General features: G+C 40.0%; 1 protein-coding gene across 2 annotated transcripts in view; it reads right to left on the bottom strand.

Annotated features, from left to right (window-relative positions):
- The window catches only part of TOX (thymocyte selection associated high mobility group box), a 258050-nt gene that overhangs the window by 40162 nt on the left and 192746 nt on the right, over positions 1 to 25142 (bottom strand). For both annotated transcript variants that reach the window (XM_066578295.1, XM_066578296.1), the window contains one exon: positions 12685 to 12915. In XM_066578295.1, the coding sequence (XP_066434392.1) occupies positions 12685 to 12915 (231 nt within the window). The remainder of the gene's footprint in view (positions 1 to 12684; positions 12916 to 25142) is intronic.

Here is a 25142-nt window from a genome sequence, read left to right as displayed (position 1 = left end):
CATCAAGATGAACAAAGGCTGGATTTCCCCAGACTTCTGTTCTCCACCAGCGGACAGCAGCGATACGTAAGCAATACGTAGGCTGCACCCGCGGATGGAAGCTACGTTCTCTCTCACCATCCAAAACGGGGACATTTCTGCTTCATCAATCTGTGTCTAATATTCCTCCTCCTCCTCCTCCTGCTCCTCCTCCTGAAACCTCACGTAATCACGCTGAACGGGCAATTTTTCTTAGGGCCACAAGGCTCAGTCAAATAATTTTTCAGAACAATTTTTATAAGTTTCAATGCGCTTAAAAGCATTGGAACTTTAACTTGAACCAATTTTTCGTTACACTGGGCTGCCTCCAGGCCTAGTTACCACTTAAGCCACATTAACCAAAGCGATTAATGGGTTTCACCTGCCCTCTTGGCTGGCCATGGCCAATTTTTGGGATGTACATTAGTACTGTTGATACAGCAATTTTTGTGGGCCCTCGCCTACAGTGTAATCAAATTAATTTTTAGCCCACCTGCATTACAGCTGACGTAACCTCAGCTGTGTTGGGCAATGCAATGGGATATTTTTATGTACCGCCGGTGGGTTCCAGGGAGCCACCCATGCTGTAGGTGCACACGGAGTTTTTAATACATCTGTACACTTCTAAAGAACCCCAGTCTGACTGGGGCATGCAGTGTGGGCCGAAGCCCACCTGTATTACGCACGACATTACTACCTCAGCTGTGTTGGGCAATGCAATGGGATATTTCTATGTACCGCCGGTGGCTTCCTGGCACCCACCCAGGCAGTGGGTCCACAGGGAATTATAAATGCATCTGTTTCCACTTATAAAGAAACCCAGTCTGACTGGGGCATGCAGTGTGGGCCAAAGCCCACCTGCATTAAGCACGACATTACTACCTCAGCTGTGTTGGGCAATGCAATGGGATATTTTTATGTACCGCCGGTGGGTTCCAGGGAGCCACCCATGCTGTAGGTGCACACGGAGTTTTTAATACATCTGTACACTTCTAAAGAACCCCAGTCTGACTGGGGCATGCAGTGTGGGCCGAAGCCCACCTGTATTACGCACGACATTACTACCTCAGCTGTGTTGGGCAATGCAATGGGATATTTCTATGTACCGCCGGTGGCTTCCTGGCACCCACCCAGGCAGTGGGTCCACAGGGAATTATAAATGCATCTGTTTCCACTTATAAAGAAACCCAGTCTGACTGGGGCATGCAGTGTGGGCCGAAACCCACCTGCATTAACCCTTTCCAGTCCACTGTGTGACCTGTGAAGACATTAGGGTTTAAGGCTGTACAGCTCCGTTGTTGGTAGACGTCCGTCGGGGTTCTCTTACTGTATATTGCCAGCCTCTCTGCTGTCGGAGCCTATCCTACGTGTCAGCTCATGCAGTACTGGCTTTAGCCAGCATATAGCGCCGTTGTATAACGGCAGAAAAAGAGTAAGCCCCCTAGGAAAACCATATACAAATTGGATTGGAAAGGGTTAAGCACAACATTACTACCTCAGCTGTGTTGGGCAATGCAATGGGATATTTCTATGTACCGCCGGTGGCTTCCTGGCACCCACCCATGCTGTAGGTGCACACGGAGTTTTTACTACATCTGTACACTTATAAAGAACCCCAGTCAGACTGGGGCATGCAGTGTGGGCCGAAGCCCACCTGCATTAAGCACGACATTACTACCTCAGCTGTGTTGGGCAATGCAATGGGATATTTCTGTGTACCGCCGGTGGGTTCCAGGGAGCCACCCATGCTGTGGGTCGACAGGGACTTCACAATAGGGAGTTGTACCTGCCTGTGTCTATGAATTAAAAAGCCCGGTCTGACTGGGGCATGCAGACACCTTGACAGAATGAATAGTGTGTGGCACATAGGTTCCCCATTGCTATGCCCACGTGTGCAGCTCCTGATGGCAGTGGCACAGGATTCTATTTCTCATTGCTTCTGTACAGCATTGTGGGCTATCGCTCCGCCACTTTTAAAGAGGGTCGCTGCCTAGCCGTGCCAACCCTCTGCAGTGTGTGCCTGCGGTTCCTCCTCATGGCAGACGCACTTCTAAATAGACATGAGTGTGGCGTGGCATGAGGGCAGCTGAAGGCTGCGCAGGGGCACTTTGGTGTGCGCTGTGGGGGGGAGGGGGGGCGGTTGGTCAGCATGTAAGCCAGGAGAAGTGGCAGCGGAGTGTCATGCAGGCAGTGATTGTGCTTTGTTGTAGCTAGTGTGGTGCTTAGCAAAGGTATGCCATGCTAATGAGGGCTTTTCAGAAGTAAAAGTTGTTGGGAGGGGGGGGGGCCCACTCTTGCCGGTATTGTGGCTTAATAGTGGGACCTGTGAACTTGAGATGCAGCCCAACATGTAGCCCCTCGCCTGCCCTATCCGTCACTGTGTCATTCCCATCACTTTCCTGAATTGCCCAGATTTTCACACATGAAAACCTTAGCGAGCATCGGCGAAATACAAAAATGTTCTGGTCGCCCATTGACTTCAATGGGGTTCGTTGTTCGAAACGAACCCTCGAGCATCACGGGAAGTTCGTTACGAATAACGAACACCCGAACATTTTGGTGTTCGCTCATCTCTAGAAAATAATTATCTATCAGCTCTATAAGCTTTTATTATGGAATTTTCTATTTAGAGAAAACATGCATTTTCAATGTATAAATCCTATGATGTGCTCTAAGAAGTCAAACTGACAAGGACTTTCATTGAAAAGATTTTTTAAACATCATTGTCAGTAAGTGTCAATGGCTGAAAGCTGACATAAGTGTTAGGATAGCCATAGAAATTGGATTTCCAAGGCTTTTTTTTTACATATGCACAAAATAGTGTGTTCACAAGATGTAATTATGCGCAGCTCGCACATATACAAAGTGCGGTTCTATCTTAAACGTGCAGCACGAACCTTACAGACACTCATTCTAGACACACGTCCAATCTTTTGCAGGTGCGAGTATTTTGCGCCTCTAAAAAACAGACATGTGAACACTTCATAGGAAACAAATGGTTCTAAAAGACACAATTTTTTGCACTCACATAGGCGCGCAAAATAACATGCTTATCTGACCGAGGACTGAAAGGGTGAATTGGGACTAAGCACTGTTGGATGTACTGTATGACTGATATAAATTTGGACAAACCCTTCTCAGAATTAAGTCTTGATTTCTGATGATTAAAACTGAAGTTCTTTATAGCCATTCATCCTGCTGCCTTCCAAATAATTTTGTCACCATGAAATACATGATCATATTGAGTCTTTGCCATGGTTCTGTAATCAGAATCAGAGGGGGTATCTGAGTATGGATCCCCTTTTATGAGATTCAAATGTTTTAATATGGATACAGGTATCCCAGATCAGACAACCTGTTACATCCATGCAAGACGCAACCACAGCGACCTGCACGGACGCAAGTATGATGTCCTAAAAGAATATACACATGAGCACAAACAGGGATAATACATAATAATATATAAGGAAATAGAGGCGAAAAACAGCGGAACTGACCCATGGATATGTGAGAACCCGCCTATAAGCGGGGCAATTGCCCTGATAAGGGCGGCTCCATGTAAGGAATCTGAGGTGACCTTGACCTTCCCTAGATGATGAAAGGGAGTACGATGTACTAACACCCCAGGTATAACAGATCACCAGACAGACTTATTTGAACTGAGAGTCTTCAGGCAGGAGTCAGACAGGAGAAAATCTGAAAAGGAGTCACAGACCTAATCAGAGCTTCAATAATGTGATCAGACATAAAGTCAGACCAACCAAGTGAACAACTGGGCTCCTCTGTGAGGAGTCCAGTTGTTTGACTGGAATAAATGTGAGCAAACTATTGGCAAGTGGCTGGCTGGGCTGTCCCAAACCTCAAGCAACCAATCAGCTCATGTACAAGCAGAGAAGTGCTCCTATCGCTGTCTAACACTAAAATGACCTTGAGCATGTGTCGGGGAACAGATCACGTGGGCCAAGGCTGATGCTGTGATGTCACCTCAGTAACGTTCCTGAGTTGCATCCAATGCACTATGACACAACTCTTTTAGGATATTTAAGCAAATTACAGTGTGTTTAAGGTCTCAGAAAACCATTACATCAGAGACAATGAGCTTTGCCCAACTTTTATACATTGTTTCATGAAAAACTTGCATATGTGTATAAAACTCATATTCACTCATCATAACATATTTCAATTATTTTTTGCTAATGATTCCTGGTATTAATAGCTGAACAGCAGAAATACAAAACACAACAGAAAACTAAAATTGTACTTGAAAAAGTCCAAAAACAGTTAGATCAATATAATAATACAATTTTCTTGCAGAGCAAGATGATAGTTGCTTCATCACTGTAATGGGATTCTATCATACATATAGTAACAATCATTTTCTAGAGAACATTTCATTGATCCGACTATTCTTCTCTAAAGAAATTACAACGTTATATTACGCTGTAAAAAAATACTATCAATCCCAAATAAGCCAAAAACTCATGGCCTACAAACTGATCCATGTGTTCTGAGGTGCAAAGAGCTGCAACAAAATACAATGAAAAATAGACACATAAAAGGTCACAATAATTTTAGTTTTCAAAGATTTACTAAAGATTTTCTCTTCACCTCTTTTACAAAAAATACACCTATTAATCAAACTATATTTCTTCATATTTCTATAGACGGATTACATGGCCTCTTGTGTATCATAGGCTGTGTAACTGCGGTATAAGGAGGTGGACTGAAGGCAAGGTCTCCATAAACAGGATTTTATAGCAAGCGAAATACAGGAAATTCTTGTGACACATTGTATTAGTAAACTACGATTGGAGATGAGGATGTCTCAGCAATTTACAAATCAGTGTGCGATTCACTGAGCATTAGGATGCACTGATGAATCAATTCTAGGTAAGAACCTACAAAACAGCGATTCAACCAAAAAGCCAAACAGCAATTTAGCCAAAATGGTTTATTCATTGATAACTAAGATTCATATAGTTGAGCATATGACTTCACTATCTTGCTTCATGAAGGTATCACCATGTTCATATTGCAACTGACTTAAAGTGACTCTCCGGTCCTGGACAATCAAAGATGGCGGCACCAGCTTTTCTTACTACCTAATGCACCCTGTGCATAATATGCATATTCTAAAACGCTACACCTGCTTTGATTAACCTGTGCTGCTCATGTGGGCAGCATTGGTCAATGAAAGCAGGTGTAGTGTCTTAGATGATGCATACTATGCACAGTGTGCATCAGGTAGTCAGAGAGGCAGTGCGGCTATCGTTGTCCAAGACCAGAGGGTTACTTCAAGCTAGCCATAGAGATTATGATTTAGTCAGGACTGGTCAATGTGTATAGGGCATCCCAAATCTCCCCCAATGGCATATGCCGTGGAAGATAAAGATAGGGCATTAGGATTTCAACTAATGATCCTTTTATTTGGGGGGAAATAAGTCACTGTCAGGGGTGTCTGGCAGTGGCTTTCTCCCCTTCCTATGTTCAGAACACATTTAAGCTTGGGTGAGCTGATCATATATATGTATGGGGGGAAGTCAGACAAGACAGTTATCCATTGGATTACGGTTCGGCTGACAGTTGACCAATATGTATGGCCAGTGTTATTTGCCTCTGTATTTTAGCATGACCTGTACAAATATTACCACAGTCTACTGGTCACTACAAGATCAGCATCCTCATACAGATCTGCTGGGTACATAAATGCAGGGGCGTAACTATAGAGGATGGAGGGGATGCGGTTGCACCCGGGCCCAGGAGCCTTAGGGGGCCCATAAGACCTCTCTTCTCCATAGAGGGAGCCCAGTACTATGAATAAAGCATTATAGTTGAGGGCCCCTGTTACAGGTTTTGCATTGGGGCCCAGGAGCTTCAAGTTACGCCTCTGCATAAATGGGTACAGTCAGATACAAGGAAGACCTAAAATGTGTTCATGCCCAAAACAAATGCATGTTTAAATACTAATTTTCTTGTGAACTTTAGAACATTCTGTAATTGATTTAAATAACAGCATGTGCTCTATTGTGTGCATTGTTATAAAGCAAATGTTTAGTCTGCGCACGGTATGAGAAGGGTATCATTTCACTTATTGGCTCCTGTGACAGAATAGTTTGGCCCATGAACTGCAGTAAGTCAATCAACTGATATGTAAGAGAGTGTTATGTAATAGAGGACTAGGAAGGAAAATACCTTTCATTAAATAAGGTCAAGAGTTCAATTGGATCAACCCTTGATAACAATAATGCATCACTGGTTAACTGTTCAGCATCTCCGACTGCTTCGTAAGCGATATTCCAGCCCAGATATGATCTATACTGCCTAGAGATAGCTTTCAAAATATGGTAGTAAAAATACATATATATTTTTTATATATATATATAAATATAAAAAATACACTATATGTAAAAAAAAATCAAGACCCTAGAAGGAGTTGTTGTTTTGTTGCAAAAATTGGCATGCAGCTACATCTCAGGCAGATATGCAAATCGTTAGAGTTGTGGTGTGATTATATAAACGGTCTTACCATCTGAGGCTCTAAAAGTGGTTCCCCCCTTGGCCTACAACAAGGCTCTCAAAGGCTACTTGTATGTAGTGGACCTCTTTGTCCACCTGTGTAGAGCTTGTTGGCCACTAGACGCCTCTACAATGCAATCAAAGAGATTTTGCCCAGTTAACAGAGTTTGAGAGGGGCGTATTATTGGAATGCAAGAAACTGGATGGTCGTATCGACAAATTGCCAAAGATAGAGAGCAATTGGGCTCGTTCACAAAGGCGTATGTGTTTTTGACTCATGAAAAACACCATATTCATGTGTAGGTGCATTTTTCATGCATATGTGTTTTTTAGATGCATGTTGCATCCATATTTGCTATGCTTTTCACACGTGTAAAAAAATGCATACCACCTCCTGGAAACATGCAGGAAAAATGCAATGTAGTACGTGTAACATTCCTTTTCACTGCATTTTTGTAAGACTACCATTGACTTACATGGGCATTTTTGGTCCATAATTGAAACTAAAGGACATGATGCATTTTTTTTACATATGTGAAAAAATATGAGCATACAAAATACAAGTCAGAATCACCATTACAAAACAATAGTGTTCTATGCTGTCCATATTGCATTCATAAAAAATGCATACGTAATATGGACTGAAAATATGCCTGCGTGAATGAGCCTTAAATCTGAGTCATCCTAATAGAGTGAGACCATGTATAGAAACTGAAGACAATAAGTTTTATATTTTCCTTTTTATTTTTATCTTAGGATAGATATGTTTGTTCCAAGTATCTACTGACATTTCCTATGATCTTACCCCAAACTAATCTCAGATTTGTGCCCTCTTGTTCTTGCATTTAGTTTCTTCCCTTCTGAACTTTATTTAGACGTATTTAAAGGTTTCCATCATGTCCCCTTTTTCCTTCATTCTTCCAGGCTATACAAATGAAGTCACTTCTGGGTTAAACTTTTGTCTCATAGTGTGAACCCTGCCTTATATGATATAAGGGAAGCTGTTGTGAGCTGGAATCATAATACTGTTTTGATGTAAAAAAGTAAAGCACAGACAATCGCCAAACCCAGTGGTGTGCACTCCAAGGTTCTAGGGGAATTAAGTAATGTGATAGACATACCATTGTTTCTTATATTTAAAGACTGTATAGTGACAGGGTCAGTTCTACTGGATTGGCCCTAGGTAATGTGGTGCCGATATACAAAAAGGGGTTAAAAAGCAAACCTGGAAACTACAGACCAGTAAGTCTAACTTCTATTATGGATAAAATGTTTAATGGGTTTCTAAGAGATGCTATTCTAGAGTACCTCAAGGAAAATAGCTGTATAACTCCTTAACAGCATGGGTTTATGAGGGGTCGGTCTTGTCAAAGCAATCTGATCAGCTTCTATGAGGAGGCATGTTACAATCACAGACAGCTCAATTATTGGTCAAGTAATGGAGTAAATAAAACATAACTTTTAATATCCAAATGAAAAGCATTACAAACAATGTCATGTATAAACAGACACTATCCAAAAAAAACCCTAATATTTCCTAATGTCACCTTAAAAATTTCAGAGTACTCGTCGTGAGAAGGATGACCCTGTAACCAACCTGTCCCTTTAAGACTCTAGTTATCCCTACCCAGATAAAGCAGGAAAAAAGGAGGCAAAGAACAAGAGAGAATCAAGGCAAAAAACTGATAGCCCTAGATCAATATGTATATAACCACAAAAACACCAACCCTAATATCCATGTGAAGGCCAAATTACATGTACAAAAAGACAACAACAATCAAAAAAAAATCCTAATACCATGATAAAGAAATCCAACATGTTTCTCTTCTTTTATACGCAGGCTCATTAGCGATAACTCTTTAAACTTCAAACTTTAGCCACATTGCCTCCTATGTAATCCTAGAAATTTTATGATCGAAGAACACAAACTTACTATGATTAATGAAAAATAATTTTGTCCCATCTCATTGTGACACTACAACAAATGTTTTCCGGTCAATTTCCCCTTTAAATATAGGGGCGGGTGAAGGATTTTACTGAGTTTTCAGTGTATCTGTTAAGGCGCGTCAGCACCAATCAGAAGATAGAGTGGTGGTGATGTAACATCGGTCCTGGTCCACTGATCATTTCAGAAGGATCTTTGACCCAGGGAAATATTCAGATTGCCAGACTTGGAGTCGGGGAGGAATTTTTTTCCCCTAAAATTTGGAAAATTGGCTTTTAGTTCATTCAGGTTTTTTGCCTTCCTCTGGATCAACATTGAAGGAGAATAGGCTGAACTGGATGGACCCAAGTCTTTTTTCAGCCTAAAATATTATGTTACTATGACTGATACTTCTCTGCTTTGTATCTACTCCTGTGTTTGGCTCCAAAAAACTGCCAGAAAACCAGCATGTGTGATTGATTCTTAGTCAATGTAAAGGCATTAATATGCTTTATTACAATTTATACTCTTACAATTATTATTACAGTGTATGACTAGTTCTTTTACAGCTTTGACTTTATGACAAAGTAGAATAATAAATGACTATATTACACAGGATGCATTTAATTACATTACTTTTAGCTGTCAACTAACTGGCTTGATATAATATTTCATTTCTCCCTTCGTGTTGGCATTTTTTGTCATAATATTTGAGTCTGCCTTGAATAACATTCTCTCTGTGTTACCTCCACTCTCACTGAGTTAATCACAGTTTGCATGCTGTAAATTACATGCCATCGCTCTGGGTTATGCCCTTTCCATGTTAATTACACTCTCTTTAGCCCTTAATCAATATGCTGTGAGAACATATTTACTGTGCACGGTCTGGTATTACATCACAAGTCACTTTTTTTTTAGTTTATGACTCTTCCCAGCAAGTGGAATGGGAATTTGTGTTTCTTGCTCAGTTTTCTGTAAAACCTATATCCTAAAGCATTTAAAGCCACGGAGTGTAACTTTATTGTAAAGCTGTCAGAATGTTCCTTGCTGCCTTTTTATTTGTGAGTGCCTTGTGCACTATGCAACAAACAAAAAATGGTCTTCCTCCACGACCCCCATTCACATGGGAGAGGAAATTCATTTAATAGAGCGTGCTTGGTATAGAGAAAACTGGTCTAGAAGAGGGCATAGCCCATGCTGACAGCCTGACTCAGCTTCTGAATCTAGCCATAAACTGTTGAGCTACATTATATGTACTCCCTCTATTCAGCACTGACCTTTACTGTTACAAGCTTTGTACCTGAGTTGTGTCCTGCCTGTAAACTACTGTACTTACAAGCTGTGACAGAATCCCCAGATGTCAGCTTAACTTTACTCTTCTGCAATGTAGAATTGATTGCAAAAAGTTGTCATATAAGAATAATAGAAAATTATACAATTTAGTCAGAAGTATACCGGGTCTTGTAGGTTCAACAGAAATCTCCATGAATAGGAATTCTCTAATATAACTTTATAATGGAATCCAATGAAGCCAAAAATGGAATCCCATTTAAAGAATTGCTCTTCAATTCCATATACTATATGTCTATGAGAAACAGAACGGCGAGACTCCAGTAAGCAACAGGGTGCAAAAATTGGATCACTGAACAGTTAAAAAACATCTCCTGGACTGATGAATCCAGATTTCTGCTGCACTGTGCTGATATGAGCTTAGAATTTGGCAAAAGCAGCATGAATTGATGAACCCTTCCTATCAGCACCTCTATCAAATTTGTGGCAACTGTATGAAGCAATCCAGTCCACATGGGCTAGTATTCCTGCAGAAAATGTTAAACACGTAGTAGTATCAATGCCATGTTGAACTGCTACAGTTCTGAAGGTCACAGGAGGTCCATTGGGCTACTGGATGAGAGTTTCTAATAAAGTGGTAATTCAATATACAGATACTTTTTTGAGGATGTGGTTCTTCCAAATCACCAGTTTAATATAAAACCACCAGTGTAATCTCATGGAGGAAGATCAGAAACATATATTTAACACATTATTCAGAAAGGAGGAGACACAGCCATTATATTCCCTGATCGGGTCTGTTGAAAAGTTTAGTATAATTATACATTTACTGGGTTTTTATAGAATGGTTATGTTTTTTCTTGTTCAATATACAGGATGAAACTGATTTTATTGCTATAGTACATTGAAAACTCTTCCACAGCTGGCTAAACCTGCCGACTATTGTTCAATAAAACAAAAATTAGATAGACAGTCAAACAAGACAGGTGCTGACTGACATTCTGAAGAAAATAAAAGCTATAAAAGTCCTTTGTATGTTGCAAATGAACAAAACAAAAGGAATACTCTATAATAAATCCGCTTACAGGTCTCCTTTCTGTAGCTCATGTTTTTTTTCTTAGAACCTTGTATCTAATGAAGATCCCGAAACAATAGTCTTTGTTGATGTTAAATACATATTCTTACCTCCAAAGTTTCTGGAAAAAGATTTTGAATACTGGTTGGCTTTATTATGCTTCAAAACAGCTAAGAGCTACTGGCTGAAGGACCATACAGTATGAGCAGCTACTGGGCAAGACTTTGATTCTACCTTTAAAAAAGAAGTTCCTCCTTAACTCCTTGAAGACTTGACATTTTTCATGTTTTTCTTTTTCAATTTTTCATTCCTGAGTTTGAAGAACCATAAATTCTTTATTTTTCCATTAACATGGAGATATAAGGGCTTGCTTGTTGTAGGGCAAATTTTATTTTTCAGTGGTATAATTTAGTGTACCATAAAATATGTTGTATAACTTTAAAAAAATGTTTAATTGGACTGAAATAGAAAAAAAAAATACAATTTTGCCATTGATTTTTGGACTTTGGTTATACAGCAAGCATGGAGCACTAATGGCTGTTTGCATTATTCCAGCCACCTCAGGAAGGAAAAGTAAACTGTGGCAGGTCAGTGGCTCCACTTTTCAAAATAGTAGTGGGCCCCAGAGGTGGTACTTGTGCCTTTCAGATATTTACAAGATCGGAATACCCATCAGGATAGGTCATCAATAAATTATCATTGGGCGTCAACACCTCAGAATTCTTATTGATCAGCTGCACCTCTGGACCACTGTCAGTGTACCTGGGCCCAATGTCTGCAATGGTGGTCAGGACTGTAAATATAATAGATGGCTTCACTTCCATTGAAATTAATAGGATTGATGCATTTTCTATTACACTTCCAGCTCCTCATTGTGGTCAAAGCCGAAAGTGTAATAGAAGTCATCGCTCCCACTGATTTCAATGGTAGTGAAACAATCTATTACACTTACAGCCTGGTCTGGTCTGCTTCACTGATAGCAGGCTGGAAGTTCAGCTGAGTGGCAGGGATCCTGAAAGGTGGACCCCTCCAATCAACTATTGATGGCCTATCTTGGGGATAGCTCATCAATAGTAAATGCCTGAAATACCCCTTTAAGCTTGAAGTCACTCTCGTTATTCCTGTTTAGATTGACTTCTGTTCCTGTTTCTTACCTATTGGTAACATTATACTGCTAGATATGAACCTTCCCATGTATTTTAACTGGTGGCTAAAATAATAATATCATTTTATTGAATGCTTTGATGCGCTAAAATGGGAAACATTACATTTGTATATGACTAGTTTATCAGTTGCAGCCATTTCTTTGATTTGCTACAAAGCAAGAAAATGTGTAGTATACATGGAATCCTTTTAATGACGACTGTGTGAGATGCTGTAACTGAATGAGTCTTCTAAAGTAATCTTAATAAAAGCCTTACATTGCCTATTGATGTAACTGTAATTCCTTATAACACAACAGGCATTTCTTTTTGAACGCCGTACATGTGGCTGCAGGATATTTCGGAGGTTGTCTATGTGCCCATGCTCGGTGGGAATGCAGTCTCTTACACAGTATGCGGACTCTTACAGAAAGAGTGGTAAGGAGGATTATGAGCAGCATATTTTTGGATGTTGAGAATTTCAATTCATCTTTATAATAGAAAGAAAGACGAGATGGCAACTGATGGAGCACAAAAGCTTTTCAAAGAACTGAAATTCTAGGAGGCTAAAAATACAATAGTTCTTATGACTGCAATGGAAAAAAACTCTCATTTTCTAAAACTGAATATGAAAGTGACTATCCATTTTAAACTTTCTTTTAGATGATAAAACATCAAATTTTCTTTCATGGTTGCAATGTATTTTACAAAATAGTTACCTGTTTCTGCTCTTCTCCTAGTCCATCCCACATTGAGGCTACTATTTTGGATACTTCTCCAAAGGTAGCATTTGGATTTTGGCCTTTGATGGCTGCTTGTGTGTCCCGGAAGAATAGTGCATAAGCAGATACCGGCTTCTGGGGCTCATTTGGGTCCTTCTTTTTCTTCTTTTTTGGTGTTTTGGGCTTTTTCCCCATGTCTGGGGCTGGTCGTTTCTCAGCACTGCTGATCTGTAATAAATTGAAATTGTATTACTTACATTTTGCCAAACAATGATTTTCAATAGCAAAAAGCACAAAGAGAAAAAATATACATGGTATAAATCAGGGGTGTAACTAGAATCCAGAGAGTTCCATAGCAAAGTCAAGGATGGGTCTCAACCTCTTTGTGGAGAGAAGACGGAACTTTGAAGGGTTTGTCCAGTTGTAAACTGTTGATGGCCTATCAGCAGGATAGGCCAGCTATAGAAGATTAGCGGGGGTCTGCCGCCGAGGATCCATGTTGACCAGCTGTTTGTTGGGTCAGTATGCTTGTGCCCTGAGCAGATTTCTGTTGGAAATGGACATCTCTGTTTCCACTGTAGGAGAAAGGTTTGGTATTGCAGGTGAAGTTCCTATTGAAGTACACAGGAATTTCTCATGTAATATCATGCCTGGCGAACAGCTGATCAGTGGGAGTCCTGACCCTCGCTGATCTACTATTGATGGCCCATCTTAAGCACAAGCCATGAATAATTTACAACTGGATAATCCGGCTTTAACATGAGTAGCAATAAAAGGATGGATAGCAAAATCATAGAGCAGATTAATAGCAAATACAAAAGCCTACATTACCTAAAAGTCCTATATAGCTGCACCTTAAAGAAAGGAACAAATTTCCGCTTTTGGGTCCCATAGCAGCTCGTATGACTAAAGTCAGGGCCATATATATACCATTTGACACTACATGAAATCAAAAGTCAAGCATAGCACCTAATACTTTTTTTATTTGACAACATCATGAGCCATTCTGTCAGCAAGCAATTAGGGATCCACCTTGCCAATTACTTATTTGGCTTAGGGCTAGATCTGGAGGCAGCACTTGGAGTACCCCAACATTCATCCTTTACCCCTCCAAGCGCAATATGGTCTTTGCTGCAGGAACCCTAAGCTATTACTCCTAGAACTAGCCTCAATAAAGTGGCAGCTGATCAATTGGCGGTACAGCAGTTTGTATACAGAGAAGTAAAGGTAAGACAAGCCAAGGTCAGGCAAGCAGCATAAACTTCAGTCTGAGAATCAGGCAACAGGTCAGTGCTGGTGTCACAAATTCAGATACACTAGCCGGTCCGGGTCAGGGCAGGCAGTGAACAGAGAAAATAATTCAGTAACGGTAGCTGAGGTCAGAGAAGTCATAAAATAGGCCTAAGTAATGCAGCTGAAAGAACGCAACCAAACACACTAAATTAGGCTTATGCAACTAGAAGATCAAATTGCTTAGGCATCCCCTTTAGGGGGAGGATCTTCTTTTTTTTCTACCCTACGGACGTGTGAGGACATGCCGGCTGGCACGCTGTGCGCATGCGCAGTACTTTTTTATAACTCCTACTTTCCCATCCGCAGTGTCAACTGTGGGTGTGCTGCAAATTGGACAGCTTCCATTGATTGAAGCAGTCCGTGTGGGATCTGCAGCAAAATAAGTGCCCTGCACGGTTGATCGGCAACTTTTTTGTCGGGCAGGAAGGGGGGAAGAGAGAGAGAACATGAACCAAGAAAACAAAAAGCTTGGCACCCGGCGTCCCACATACAAAAATGCTCGAGTCTCCCATTGTAGTCAATGGGGTTCGTTACTCGAGTAGAGCTCTCCAATTTTACGAAAAGCTCGACTCGAATAACGCGGACCCGAGCATTTGGGTGCTCGCTCATCTCTAGATGCTACACAATGATAGACATGGCCCTGTCCCAACTTTTTTGAGATGTGTTGCTGCCATCAATTTGTACTAGAGTTAATTTTTTTTATGAAATTGAAAAATTAATCATTTTCAACTTCTGATATGTGATCTATGCTCTGTTGTGAATATGGTTATATGAGATTTCCAAATCATTGCATTCTTTTTTTCTTTGCATTTATTTACATTTTTCACAGCATCCCAACTTTTTTGGGAATTGGGGTTGTTTTCATAGTGCAGTTTATTATTGCTTGTAAATGTGGGGGTCTTTATTTTTTAGGCCCCCAGAGTTTTGCTGTATTTCTTTTTAAATTTGGTATTTGGAAATTGAGTGCAGCCTTTTTTCTTTCTTCTATCCAGTTATCGACTCTTGGAAAACCTTTTAAAATCGCAATTTAAAGAAGAGGTTAAACACTTCTTATCTTTGTTTTTTTTTCTATGGGCTGCATATATAATGCAGATTCTTGTTTACATTTTTTTATGTATGCTATGAGGATTGATGACTATTCAGTATACTTCACTATGATGGATATGCAATATATTTATCCAAGATAAATTTCTACATAGCTCAGCACAGCCATTTCACAGGTATTTACTGAGCATTATTTATGTTAACCGTGGGTCATAATTTATAGAATTTGCTTTCTTATAAAATTCCTAAACTGTAAAACATTAAAAATATTTTTTAACAGTCATGAAACTCAAATTAAGTCATTTTGTTGATTTCACATGTACAAATAATGCATGAAGAGATCCGATAATCTTGCCATTTTGTCCTTTTGTGTGGACGGACAACTTGAACAAGATCCAAGCTTGAAGACAACTGTTCACTTCAATTAATCAGACCTGCCATATGTCATTATTATTGACAATGTGAGTCATTTTGAGGCACACATGGGATGATATCAGGATATAAGACAACACGGTAGGATTAAAGGTTGCACTTGATGGACGTGAGTATTTTTTCAACCTTATCAGCTATGTAACTATGTAAATACAAATTCAATCATTGCAGCATGTACAACAAACAAATGCAGTTTCTATCCTCAATAAATGACTGGTAAACTAATTAAGACCATGATGACAGCTCCTAAAGAGGACCTGTCACCACTCGAGACATCTCTGTTTTACTAAAAATGTGTATTACTCATTAAATAACAATTCTAGAACAACTTTTCCCATAACTCTACATTGTGTTGTTCCTCTGCTATTCCTCTTGAATATTTATAAATAAAGTGACAGTGGGGTGTAAAGGCCCATTTACACCAGCTGATGATCGCTAAAAAAATAGCTCATTGGTGATTGTTTTAGCACTAATCGGTGCGTGTAAATGTGCGCCCATCATGCGCTTTTCGGGCATTGCTGGCTGATCGTTAAATTCAGTCTAACCTAAAAATCGTCCTTCACTCTTATCAAAGGTTCTCCACGGGGAGTGCTGATAGCATTGTTTCCCCGTGGAGAACAAAGGATCTGAGTGCAGATAATAGGCCTCAGGCTATTAACTGCATTCAGTGAAGGCTTCATTTGCACACTTAATACTTTATGCAAAATGATTGCTCAAAGCTGTCACTCAAACTGTTGTTTTAGCGATCTATGAGCGATCATCTGCTGGTGTAAACGGGCCTTTACCATTCCCCTTGTCAATGAAGTGGGTCCCTAAACAGAATTAACAATAATTGTGTAATTTGAAAGAGTGCACCCCCTCGTCTCCCAACTGGTAACCTCCAGTTGACAATTTAATCATACATTTCTAGAAGGAATAACAGGAGAGATTAGAAAATATGCTCCAGAATAGTTATTTCATAGGGAATTCAAGTATTCAGTAAAACAGATATGTCAGGAGAGGTGACAAATGAAGATTACTGGCTGCTCTGTTGTCGGGGGCCTCTCCAGCATGTACCCATGTGAAGCATTGGTTTCTAATGCAGCCATTCACGTGGGCGAATATATGGCGCATAAATACACCGGCAGTGCAAAAAATAGAACATATACGCGGCCGGCGCATATACGCTCAGCCAAAACATAGTTCTGGAACTATGTTTTGGCCGATATACACCAACGGGTCCTATAAACTCCTATGGGAGCAGGGAAAGAGAAGGTGGGGAGGCATTTATGCAGCGTCTAACGCTGCGAAAAGATTACAGGTGCCTCTATATAGGCATTGGAAGGCATCCTGAGTATTTTGGCAGAGCGAGGGTTTTCCGGGGTGCGGCGTATTTTTTCACTAAAAACGACGCTCTCGGTCATGTGAATGGATGAGAAAATGCTGGCCGTGATTGCGGAAAAATGCCCTTCAGGCACTTATACAGAGCAGGAGTGAAAAAATAAAAACACTGTCGCCGTATATGTGCTCGTGGGAAAGAGCTCTGAGGATGTGAGTGCTGATTTCAGGAGAATGAGGGCTGATGATTTAGACTCTGATTAACTGCAGCGATCACTTGATTTCCAGTGATATCAGCTGTCACAACAAACGCCGGAACCACAGCAGGGATGCAGCAATGGAGTTGGCGGTCGCTGAGGGGAAGTTATAGCTCAGTTTACTATTTTACTACAGGCAGACATATTGAAAGGATGCTGTCCAGTAACTAGACAACCCCGTTAAAAGGGTTTTAGGGCAAATACTATTGATGGCGAGTTCTGAGGATAACTCATCAATAGTCAATCGCTGGGGATCAGCTATCAGTGCAACGGGGCTAATAGGCGGCTTCGCTCCAAATGATTTCCTGAGCGGTGGATCCCCGGCGATCCTGATGATAAGTCATCAATAATATGTTCCTGGAAAACCCCTTTAATAAATCAATCAACTGTTAACAACATCGAGAAATGACATGATTACTATATTACATTTAGCAGAAATAGTAATGACAGAATGATAAAATACTGGTAAAGAAATCATACTGTATATATTTTAGCATCATTTTTAAAAAAAATCTGCAATAATTACCTACAAAGAGACATCTACACTAAAATAAAAAGTTTTGCTTTAACAATGATACAATGAGCAGCTTTCCGAGAAACACATTGCTACATGTGATAGCAATTTTAGAGCAATTACATTAAAATGACTTATTTATATGGAAATAGTCATTCTATTTGCAAGCACAAAAAATTATTTCCATTGAGTATTTTACGCCTGAAGAAAAATGTATTATGCAGTCATCAGGTACCATTTATGGTAACAATACGGTCTTTTGGTTCACTTTTGTCTGTGGTCATATAAAACTAGTGATAGTAGTTTTGTACTACTTCTAATATTGTATATGTTAATCTGAAAACACTATTTTGCTAGAATAGGCCTGGAAGTTCTCTTAATATTTTGCAGATGTTATAATAAAGAGTACATGTGTGTATCTATCTCCTTCTACAAAGACTCTTTGTATGATTTCTTTACTGGTATTTGTATTTTTAGCAACTTTTTGCAGTTGTCCAAGTATGAATGTTGTACATGTAAATTGAAAAGCAAACTGTGTTAGTTCACAATAATAGTTGTTAATACAATGCTATTTAGATTCAACTATTGATAAAAGTGATCAACTCTGAGGCTTAAAGGCTATGGATACCTAAAGGCCCTTTTAGACACAACGAGAATCGCTCAAAAATCGCTCAAAGCCATCTTTTACGCGATTCTCGTTCCGTCTAAATGCAGGGACATCATGCAGTTTTTGTGCACGAGTCGCTGATCGCTGAATTCTAGCTTGCTAGAATTGAGTGATCAGCTGTTATCAGTGGAGCAGGCTGTTATCAGCTGGCTGTGCTGATAAGATTCTCTGTGCCTGTGTCCTGCTGTGAATTCACGGTGGGACACTGGTAGTCAGAGCAGAGAAGAATACAGCTGTTTGTTTATGCAAAACAGCTGTATTCTATTAGTGGCTGTGGAGGTGTCCTGCTCCGCTTGCATATTCTATAGTAGCTACTTAGCTACTATAAAGTATGCAAAGATGACCACTCAAAATTGTCACTCAAACGATACTTTTGATCGATCACCTATCATTGCCAATGGTGCTTTAGACATGCAATACATGACTTCTAAATGTTAGTGAGTACCTTGAGATAAACAAGTTACAGCAGGTTTCAGGCTGCAATCTCTATTATTTCCGTCATCTTCAGAACCCCTGATAAAAAGTTTGCATTCAGCTCCTAGTTTTAGACTTTTCTTATGCAGGTGTATCCCTGTCAGTAATACCGATTTTATATGTGGCAGGAAAAGATAGATCTTGCCCTATCTTTTGCGACATACGTTGGAGGCTCCCATAGGCTTCTATGAGAGCTGAAAAAAAGGGAGAGGGAGGGAATCTAGCAGTGTCCAACGCCGGGAAAAGAATACAGCTTGCTCTACTTAACTATTTGAAGACATTCTGCAGATTTATGCCGACCGAGGGATTGGTTGAGAAAATGCTAATTTTGATCGGGACTTGATCACAACTTTTTTCCGTTCACACGTTTTTCGGCCATGATGCAGCCAGCGTGAGAACGCATCGCTCATGTGAATAAGGCCTAAGGCAGAGGTGGTAGGGGGGAGGCGGAGGTACTGTATATGTATCCCTGAATGTCAACTTTACAGACAGTTATCTTTTATTTACACTAATGGCGCTTCAAATGGGTTGACAGTCGGGTAAATGACTGCACGAGCACTGACCTCACCGCTAAGGTCATTGGCGTTCATGAAGAGCATTTAGACTAACAAACTTCATTAACAGACTGGATTGCAGGCTTCTTGTTCAGTGTTTCGACTTCTATGTGAAGCGCTGAGTGAGGAGCGTTTACATGAAACAATAAGCCAGCGATCCAGCGATGGTCTTTATGATGACTGAAAGTAACAATTTGCAAACTAATTTTTTTGCATTTCCACTGCGCGATTATTGCTGAAATTAGTTCGTTTGAACTAATTTTGAGTGATGATCATTACATGTAAATGGACCATAAAGACTAAGAATATTAGCAGCTACACATCTATTCATGTCCTGCACCTAATCTTGACATTTGTTGACTTTGTGACTTAAGGCCCATTTACATGCAATGATTATCGCTCAAAATTCGTTAAAACTATGACATATGAGCAATAATCGTTGCATGTAAATGCTCCCATTGTTCACTCTTCAGCTGAAGGATGATTTTAAGGTGAGCTTAAAATCTATTGTTCAGCCAAAGAGAGATTAACACAGGCTGTGTTCTCCAGTGGAATGACTGATTACATTGTATTCATGCCAGCAGCCTGTGACAGCCCATGTGAGAACAAATAAGCTAATTGCAGAGCTGAGACCACCTGCTGAGTTCTGCAAGCAGCTCCTGTAGGCTCATTTGCATGCAATTGAAGCTGATAAAGTGCTAATGGGCATTAGTGCCCATTAGTACTTTATGCAAAATGATCGCTAAAACTGTCAATCTTTCAATCATTTGAAAGATTGTCTGTGTGTGTAAATGAGTCTTTAGGTAATGCAAAATTGCATGACAATGCCCACAGTTGTCTATTTTTAGAAAATATATGGGTATGGGTTTATAATGTGATTTTTGTCATTTATGACTCAGGTTTAAATTGTCAAATGTGTGTAAATTCTCCTGACAGTAAAAGGGAAATCAATTTTCACTCTTAAATGAAAAGATCTGGAAATTTTTAATATAAGTTGTGTTTTACTTAATCATCACTTCAAGATCTCTGTGTCAATGAATGAAAACATTCTATTTTACACACAAGAGACTGAAAATCCCATACAAGTGAAACAAAGACAAGGTGGCAGCATCAGATGGTGCAGAATTTGATGCGGTTTTATTCTTCCATACAAGCAAAAATAGTGACGTCAAGCTTGACAAAGACCTTGACAAAGCAGTAGGTCGAAACGTCGCTATTTTTGCTTGTATGGGAGGATAAAAACGCATCAAATTCTGCACCATCTGATGCTGCCACCTTGTCTTCGTCTCACTTGTTGCGGGGGACTTGGTCTGGGTCCCAGTGGCTGGTGCATCAACTGAAACCTGCCCAGATGGGATTCTATGTGTGCTGCTTGTGACTTGTTGTACCTACATACAGACCTAGTTCTCCTTGTGTTAAAGGGATATTCCCATCACAACGTTTCATGACTGAGATGGGAAACTGTGTTTCCAGACCCCCTCGCTAGCTGCTAAGGAAACAGTCGTGTTTTGGAAGCAGCATAGTGCACTGAGCTACACTAGTTCATAACGTCTATTCACTTCAATGGGAGTTATGGAAACTGTGTTAAGACTGCCAGCATAACTGTTCGGTAACAGCCGGCGAGATGGTCAGGAAACCCCACAGTTTTCCACCTGTGGCTATATTTATATGAGCTAAAGCATTCTTAAGCCTTCAAATTTTCCTGCCAATGCACTGCATTTTGCAGGTAAAAATGCATCGAATTGCTGCATCAGCGATTTTCATGAGCATTTTTATATGCATGTGAAAATTGCATGTAAAAAATATATAGCAAAAATAGAAAAATCGCATCGCACTCGCATAAAGATTGTGATTTTTTTTTTCAAATTTTTATAGAAAATAATAGGCAATATTGTCCAAAAATGGGATATGCTGTGATTTTTCTAACTCGCCCATGCGTATAAAAACATAGAAACAACGGGTGATCTTCTCGGGCGAGTTCGGCCCATATTGCAATCGGATGGAACTTGATCGAGGGAATCGTCTGCATACATATGGTCTCAGCCATGAAATGCTGTAATAGGACAACTCATTAAAGACTTTACTACAGTTATATTCAGGAAATGAAGGCTCTGTTCACACTTCTATCTGCTCACTCTGTCCAAGGGTTCAATCATAAATGCTGATAAAATTGTATGGAACGCTTCACAAATTTTTTTTTCTGGCAAAATGATGGAACCCCTGAACGGAACGTGTTATAGTCAATGGGCTTCATCAGGCGCCACTAATTATTATTTTGCCTAATCCGTCGGCTGTTTTGCTTTCATTCTTGTGTTCCATAATGAAGCAGAAGAACAGAAATGTGAACAGAGCCTTAGTATATTAGGAAGTAGAATGAGTTCTCCTTAAACAATGTGTTAACTTTATTTGCATAAAAATGGAAATCAATCTTGTTAGTGAACATTTTTTATATTTTTCACTGTACCAAAATCTCGTATATTTTGCATTATTGCATCACGGCAACCAGTTGTCCATGTTTGTGCGCATCCCCATACTATCATGCCTTTAAATAACTGTACAGCAGCTGGAACGTGATTGGCCATGCTATATGTCCAGTATTCAGTTGGACATGGTGTCAGCTAGCCCTATAGAGTAGTTGCAATGCGGCTGCTTTTTTTACCAGAAGTTTAAAAAGTTAAAGGTAGGATCTCATCCATGACTAGCCTTTAAGTAAGGGAGCGACCATCAGCTTTTTTTTAGGCGACTCCTCCTAATAACACTTACAGTGGGGGAGGGGGCTGCTAGACAGACTTGTAGTATAGTCAACATATCCTCACTAAACTGTAAACCGCATTGTATTTTTACCTTCCACTCCTTGATACATTTGTTCAAAATGAAAAGGGGTTGGCCCAAATTTACCATTGGTCTTTGGAAAGCATTTCCTCCTCCCAAAAAAGGTATCTTGACATTGTAATAGATTATTTTGCACTACATAAAAGTAACTTACTCTAGTAATATAGAATACAATTCTAACGATACATTCTAATGTTATTTGAAATATTTTCCAGACAGTATTTCAATCAACCAAAAGGATTAAAGAGCCACTCTGGCAAAAACACATTTTTCTATCCCTGCACCCATTACCCGATTTCTTGTCACACTCTGGACGTCTCCTATTTATATTGTAGTCACTTCCATACAGCACAACCTCCTGTCTGATATTTATCAGGCACCACTTTAGATTTCTCCCTGCTTTCTCTTTCACTATTCTGTGCTATCAATGTAATGACGCATCAGCACATCACTTGAGCAGCTAGAGCCTGTGCCATCTCTGCCTGCTGGCCGGATACTGGAATATCATTATCTTCTCTGTTCATCTACATAGACTACAGACCACAAGCTTACAGTCAGGAGGCTGAACTATCATCTCCATCATAATATGTGAGACAGGAGCCTCTAATCATCAGCAGTAACTGTGATAGGCATTTCTGTGTCCCCCACTAAAGAGCTTGTGTGGTAGAGTCCATCACACAGGAATAATGCAGACTGAAAAACTGACTTCTTGAGAGGATATAAAAACAAGTAATTCCCAGATAATAGAATCAGATTACTTAAACCATCTGAGCAGGACCTCAAGAAGTTTCAGATAAAAAAAAAGAATAAGGCTGTCTGCACACGGGTGGAAATCCCGCGGCGGGATTTCCGCCGCTCAAAGCCTGCATAGGATTGTGTTAACAAACGCAATCCTACGCAGACGGCCGCGGTTTGGCCGCAATAAATCTCGCGCTTTATCCGAGCGTGCTCGCTCATCTCTAATGTCTGTCCATTTTTCTGTGTTACTACCATAGCCATGAGCCTATTTGGAATTTTTTTTACAACGTCAAGGCCCCATTACACTTAAGTTCAATAAGCTAAACGACAGCTTCCATGCATACTTACTCATATAGTTTCACTTCCGGTTAGTAGGTGTCAGGTCATGCCGGGAGTTGTAGTTTAAGAAGAAGCTCGGATTGCTTCAAGCAATTGAAAACAAGAATTCATAATAAAACTACTGCTACTACTATTAATTTATTAAAGATTTGCCGAGAGATTATTGTCTTAAAGCACATAGAGGAAAATATAATTAGAGCTCATTACTAAAAGTAATTAGGAAATAAAATCCTCCTAGATAACATTGTGAAAACTTGTTTTCTGTGAACTGGGGACTAAGGTAAACAGAGTACAAACATTTCGTACATTGGCTATTCTGAGACTTTTATCTGAGCACACAGCATAGCCTCAGGATGTGTGCAAGATTCAACTTATTTGTACATTTACATAGCTCTGAATTTAGTTTGGCACTAAAATCTTTGTACATACACGCCTAACATGGCATTGTAGTGGGAGACATATGTTTGCTCAAGCATATGCATTTTGTTCTTAGCTTTAAGGTCCTAAAATCTTGTTACTTTGTGCCCTGCAGTCTTTCAATTACTTTCTCAAGTTCTTGCAGTCCTATTTTTCCTTGCCTATGTTTAATCATAAGCACAAGCTTTTGTCCTTTACTGAGTTAGCATTCCTGCATGACATATGGCAGAGGCATAAGTTATTTACTATAGTAGCACAGGAAGAATGTTATAATTGCAGTGAAAATTAGTGCAATTGTGCAGAATATACGGCAGGGAGAGTAAACCCATGGAAAATGTCACAGTGTTTGGATTGTAGTCAGCTAATTAAAAATCTTGTGTTCTAAGAGGATTCTATATATCAGATCTCTCTGCATAGAATATAATAGTAGAAAATATATGTGTGACAGAGAGATAATAAGAAAATACTTTATGTTAAAGTGAAAGTTCACCTTTCCTCTTTTTTCACAAGCAGTAGAACAATGGACAATGTCATAAGTGGGGGTCAATGAGTTGAGGTGTAACTTGAAGCTCCTGGGCCCCAATGCAAAACCTGTAACAGGCCCCCCAACTATAATGCTTTATTCATAGTACTTAGCTCCGTATATGGAGAAGAGAGACCTTATGGGCCCCCTAAGGCTCCTGGGCCCGGGTGCAGCCGCATCCCCTATAGTTACGCCACTGACTGTTGGGAACATCTTAAAATACTAGAATGATGACACCCACCACACTTTTCTAAGCAGTATACCCGTCAGCTTCCAACTAGGAGATCTCTAAGGTTCTTAAAAAACAAATGTAGCACATTAGAGCAAGTTAAAAAAACACTTAGGCACTTGTGGGTTCCGCCAGAGTTTACAGCTGATCTCAGGGTATTCCCACTAGCAAAAGCCGAGCTTACTGTCTGAGGATCACTATAACAAAAAGGGAATGTCCAAAGCCAATTAATTTGCAAGCACTGTTACTAAAAAGTGTTGCAACTAGTTATTAAAGGGGCAGTCTAGGATTAGAAAAACATGACTTCTTTCTTTCAAGAACAGTGTTACACCTGCTTATAGGTTGTGTCTGGTATTGCAGCTTAATTGAGGTGAATGGGAGAGCTGCCTCCTATTACACTTCAGCGTCCGACCTGATATTGGAGCAAGAAATGCCAGAACTATAATAGGAGGTTTCAGCTCCTATTGATTTAAATGGGATTGAAGCCCTCTATGATGCTCTTCCTTTGATAATGACAAATGGCACCACTGCACTGAAAGCGGGCTGGGCAATCAACGCAAATCCCAAGTGGCGGGCCACCGGTGATTAACTATTGATGACCTATCCTGAAGATAGGTCATCAATAGGATTTACCCAGAAAACTCCATTAAGGTAACCACATAGGGCAGCCACCAAAGCACCCAACCTCCTTTAATGTCACTTATACAGTGAAACCTCTCCAAAAGATCAACTCTTTGTGAAGACCACTCCTTTATAAAGAATATGTTTCTTGTGACAGATTTTCAATTCCCTTCTATCTTTTGTATATTGGCCTCTTTGAGAGCA

Source organism: Eleutherodactylus coqui, chromosome 9, assembly GCF_035609145.1.
Source record: "Eleutherodactylus coqui strain aEleCoq1 chromosome 9, aEleCoq1.hap1, whole genome shotgun sequence".
NCBI lineage: Eukaryota > Metazoa > Chordata > Amphibia > Anura > Eleutherodactylidae > Eleutherodactylus > Eleutherodactylus coqui.
The sequence above is the reverse complement of the archived record's forward strand: the minus strand, read 5'-3'. Positions and strand labels throughout refer to the sequence as shown.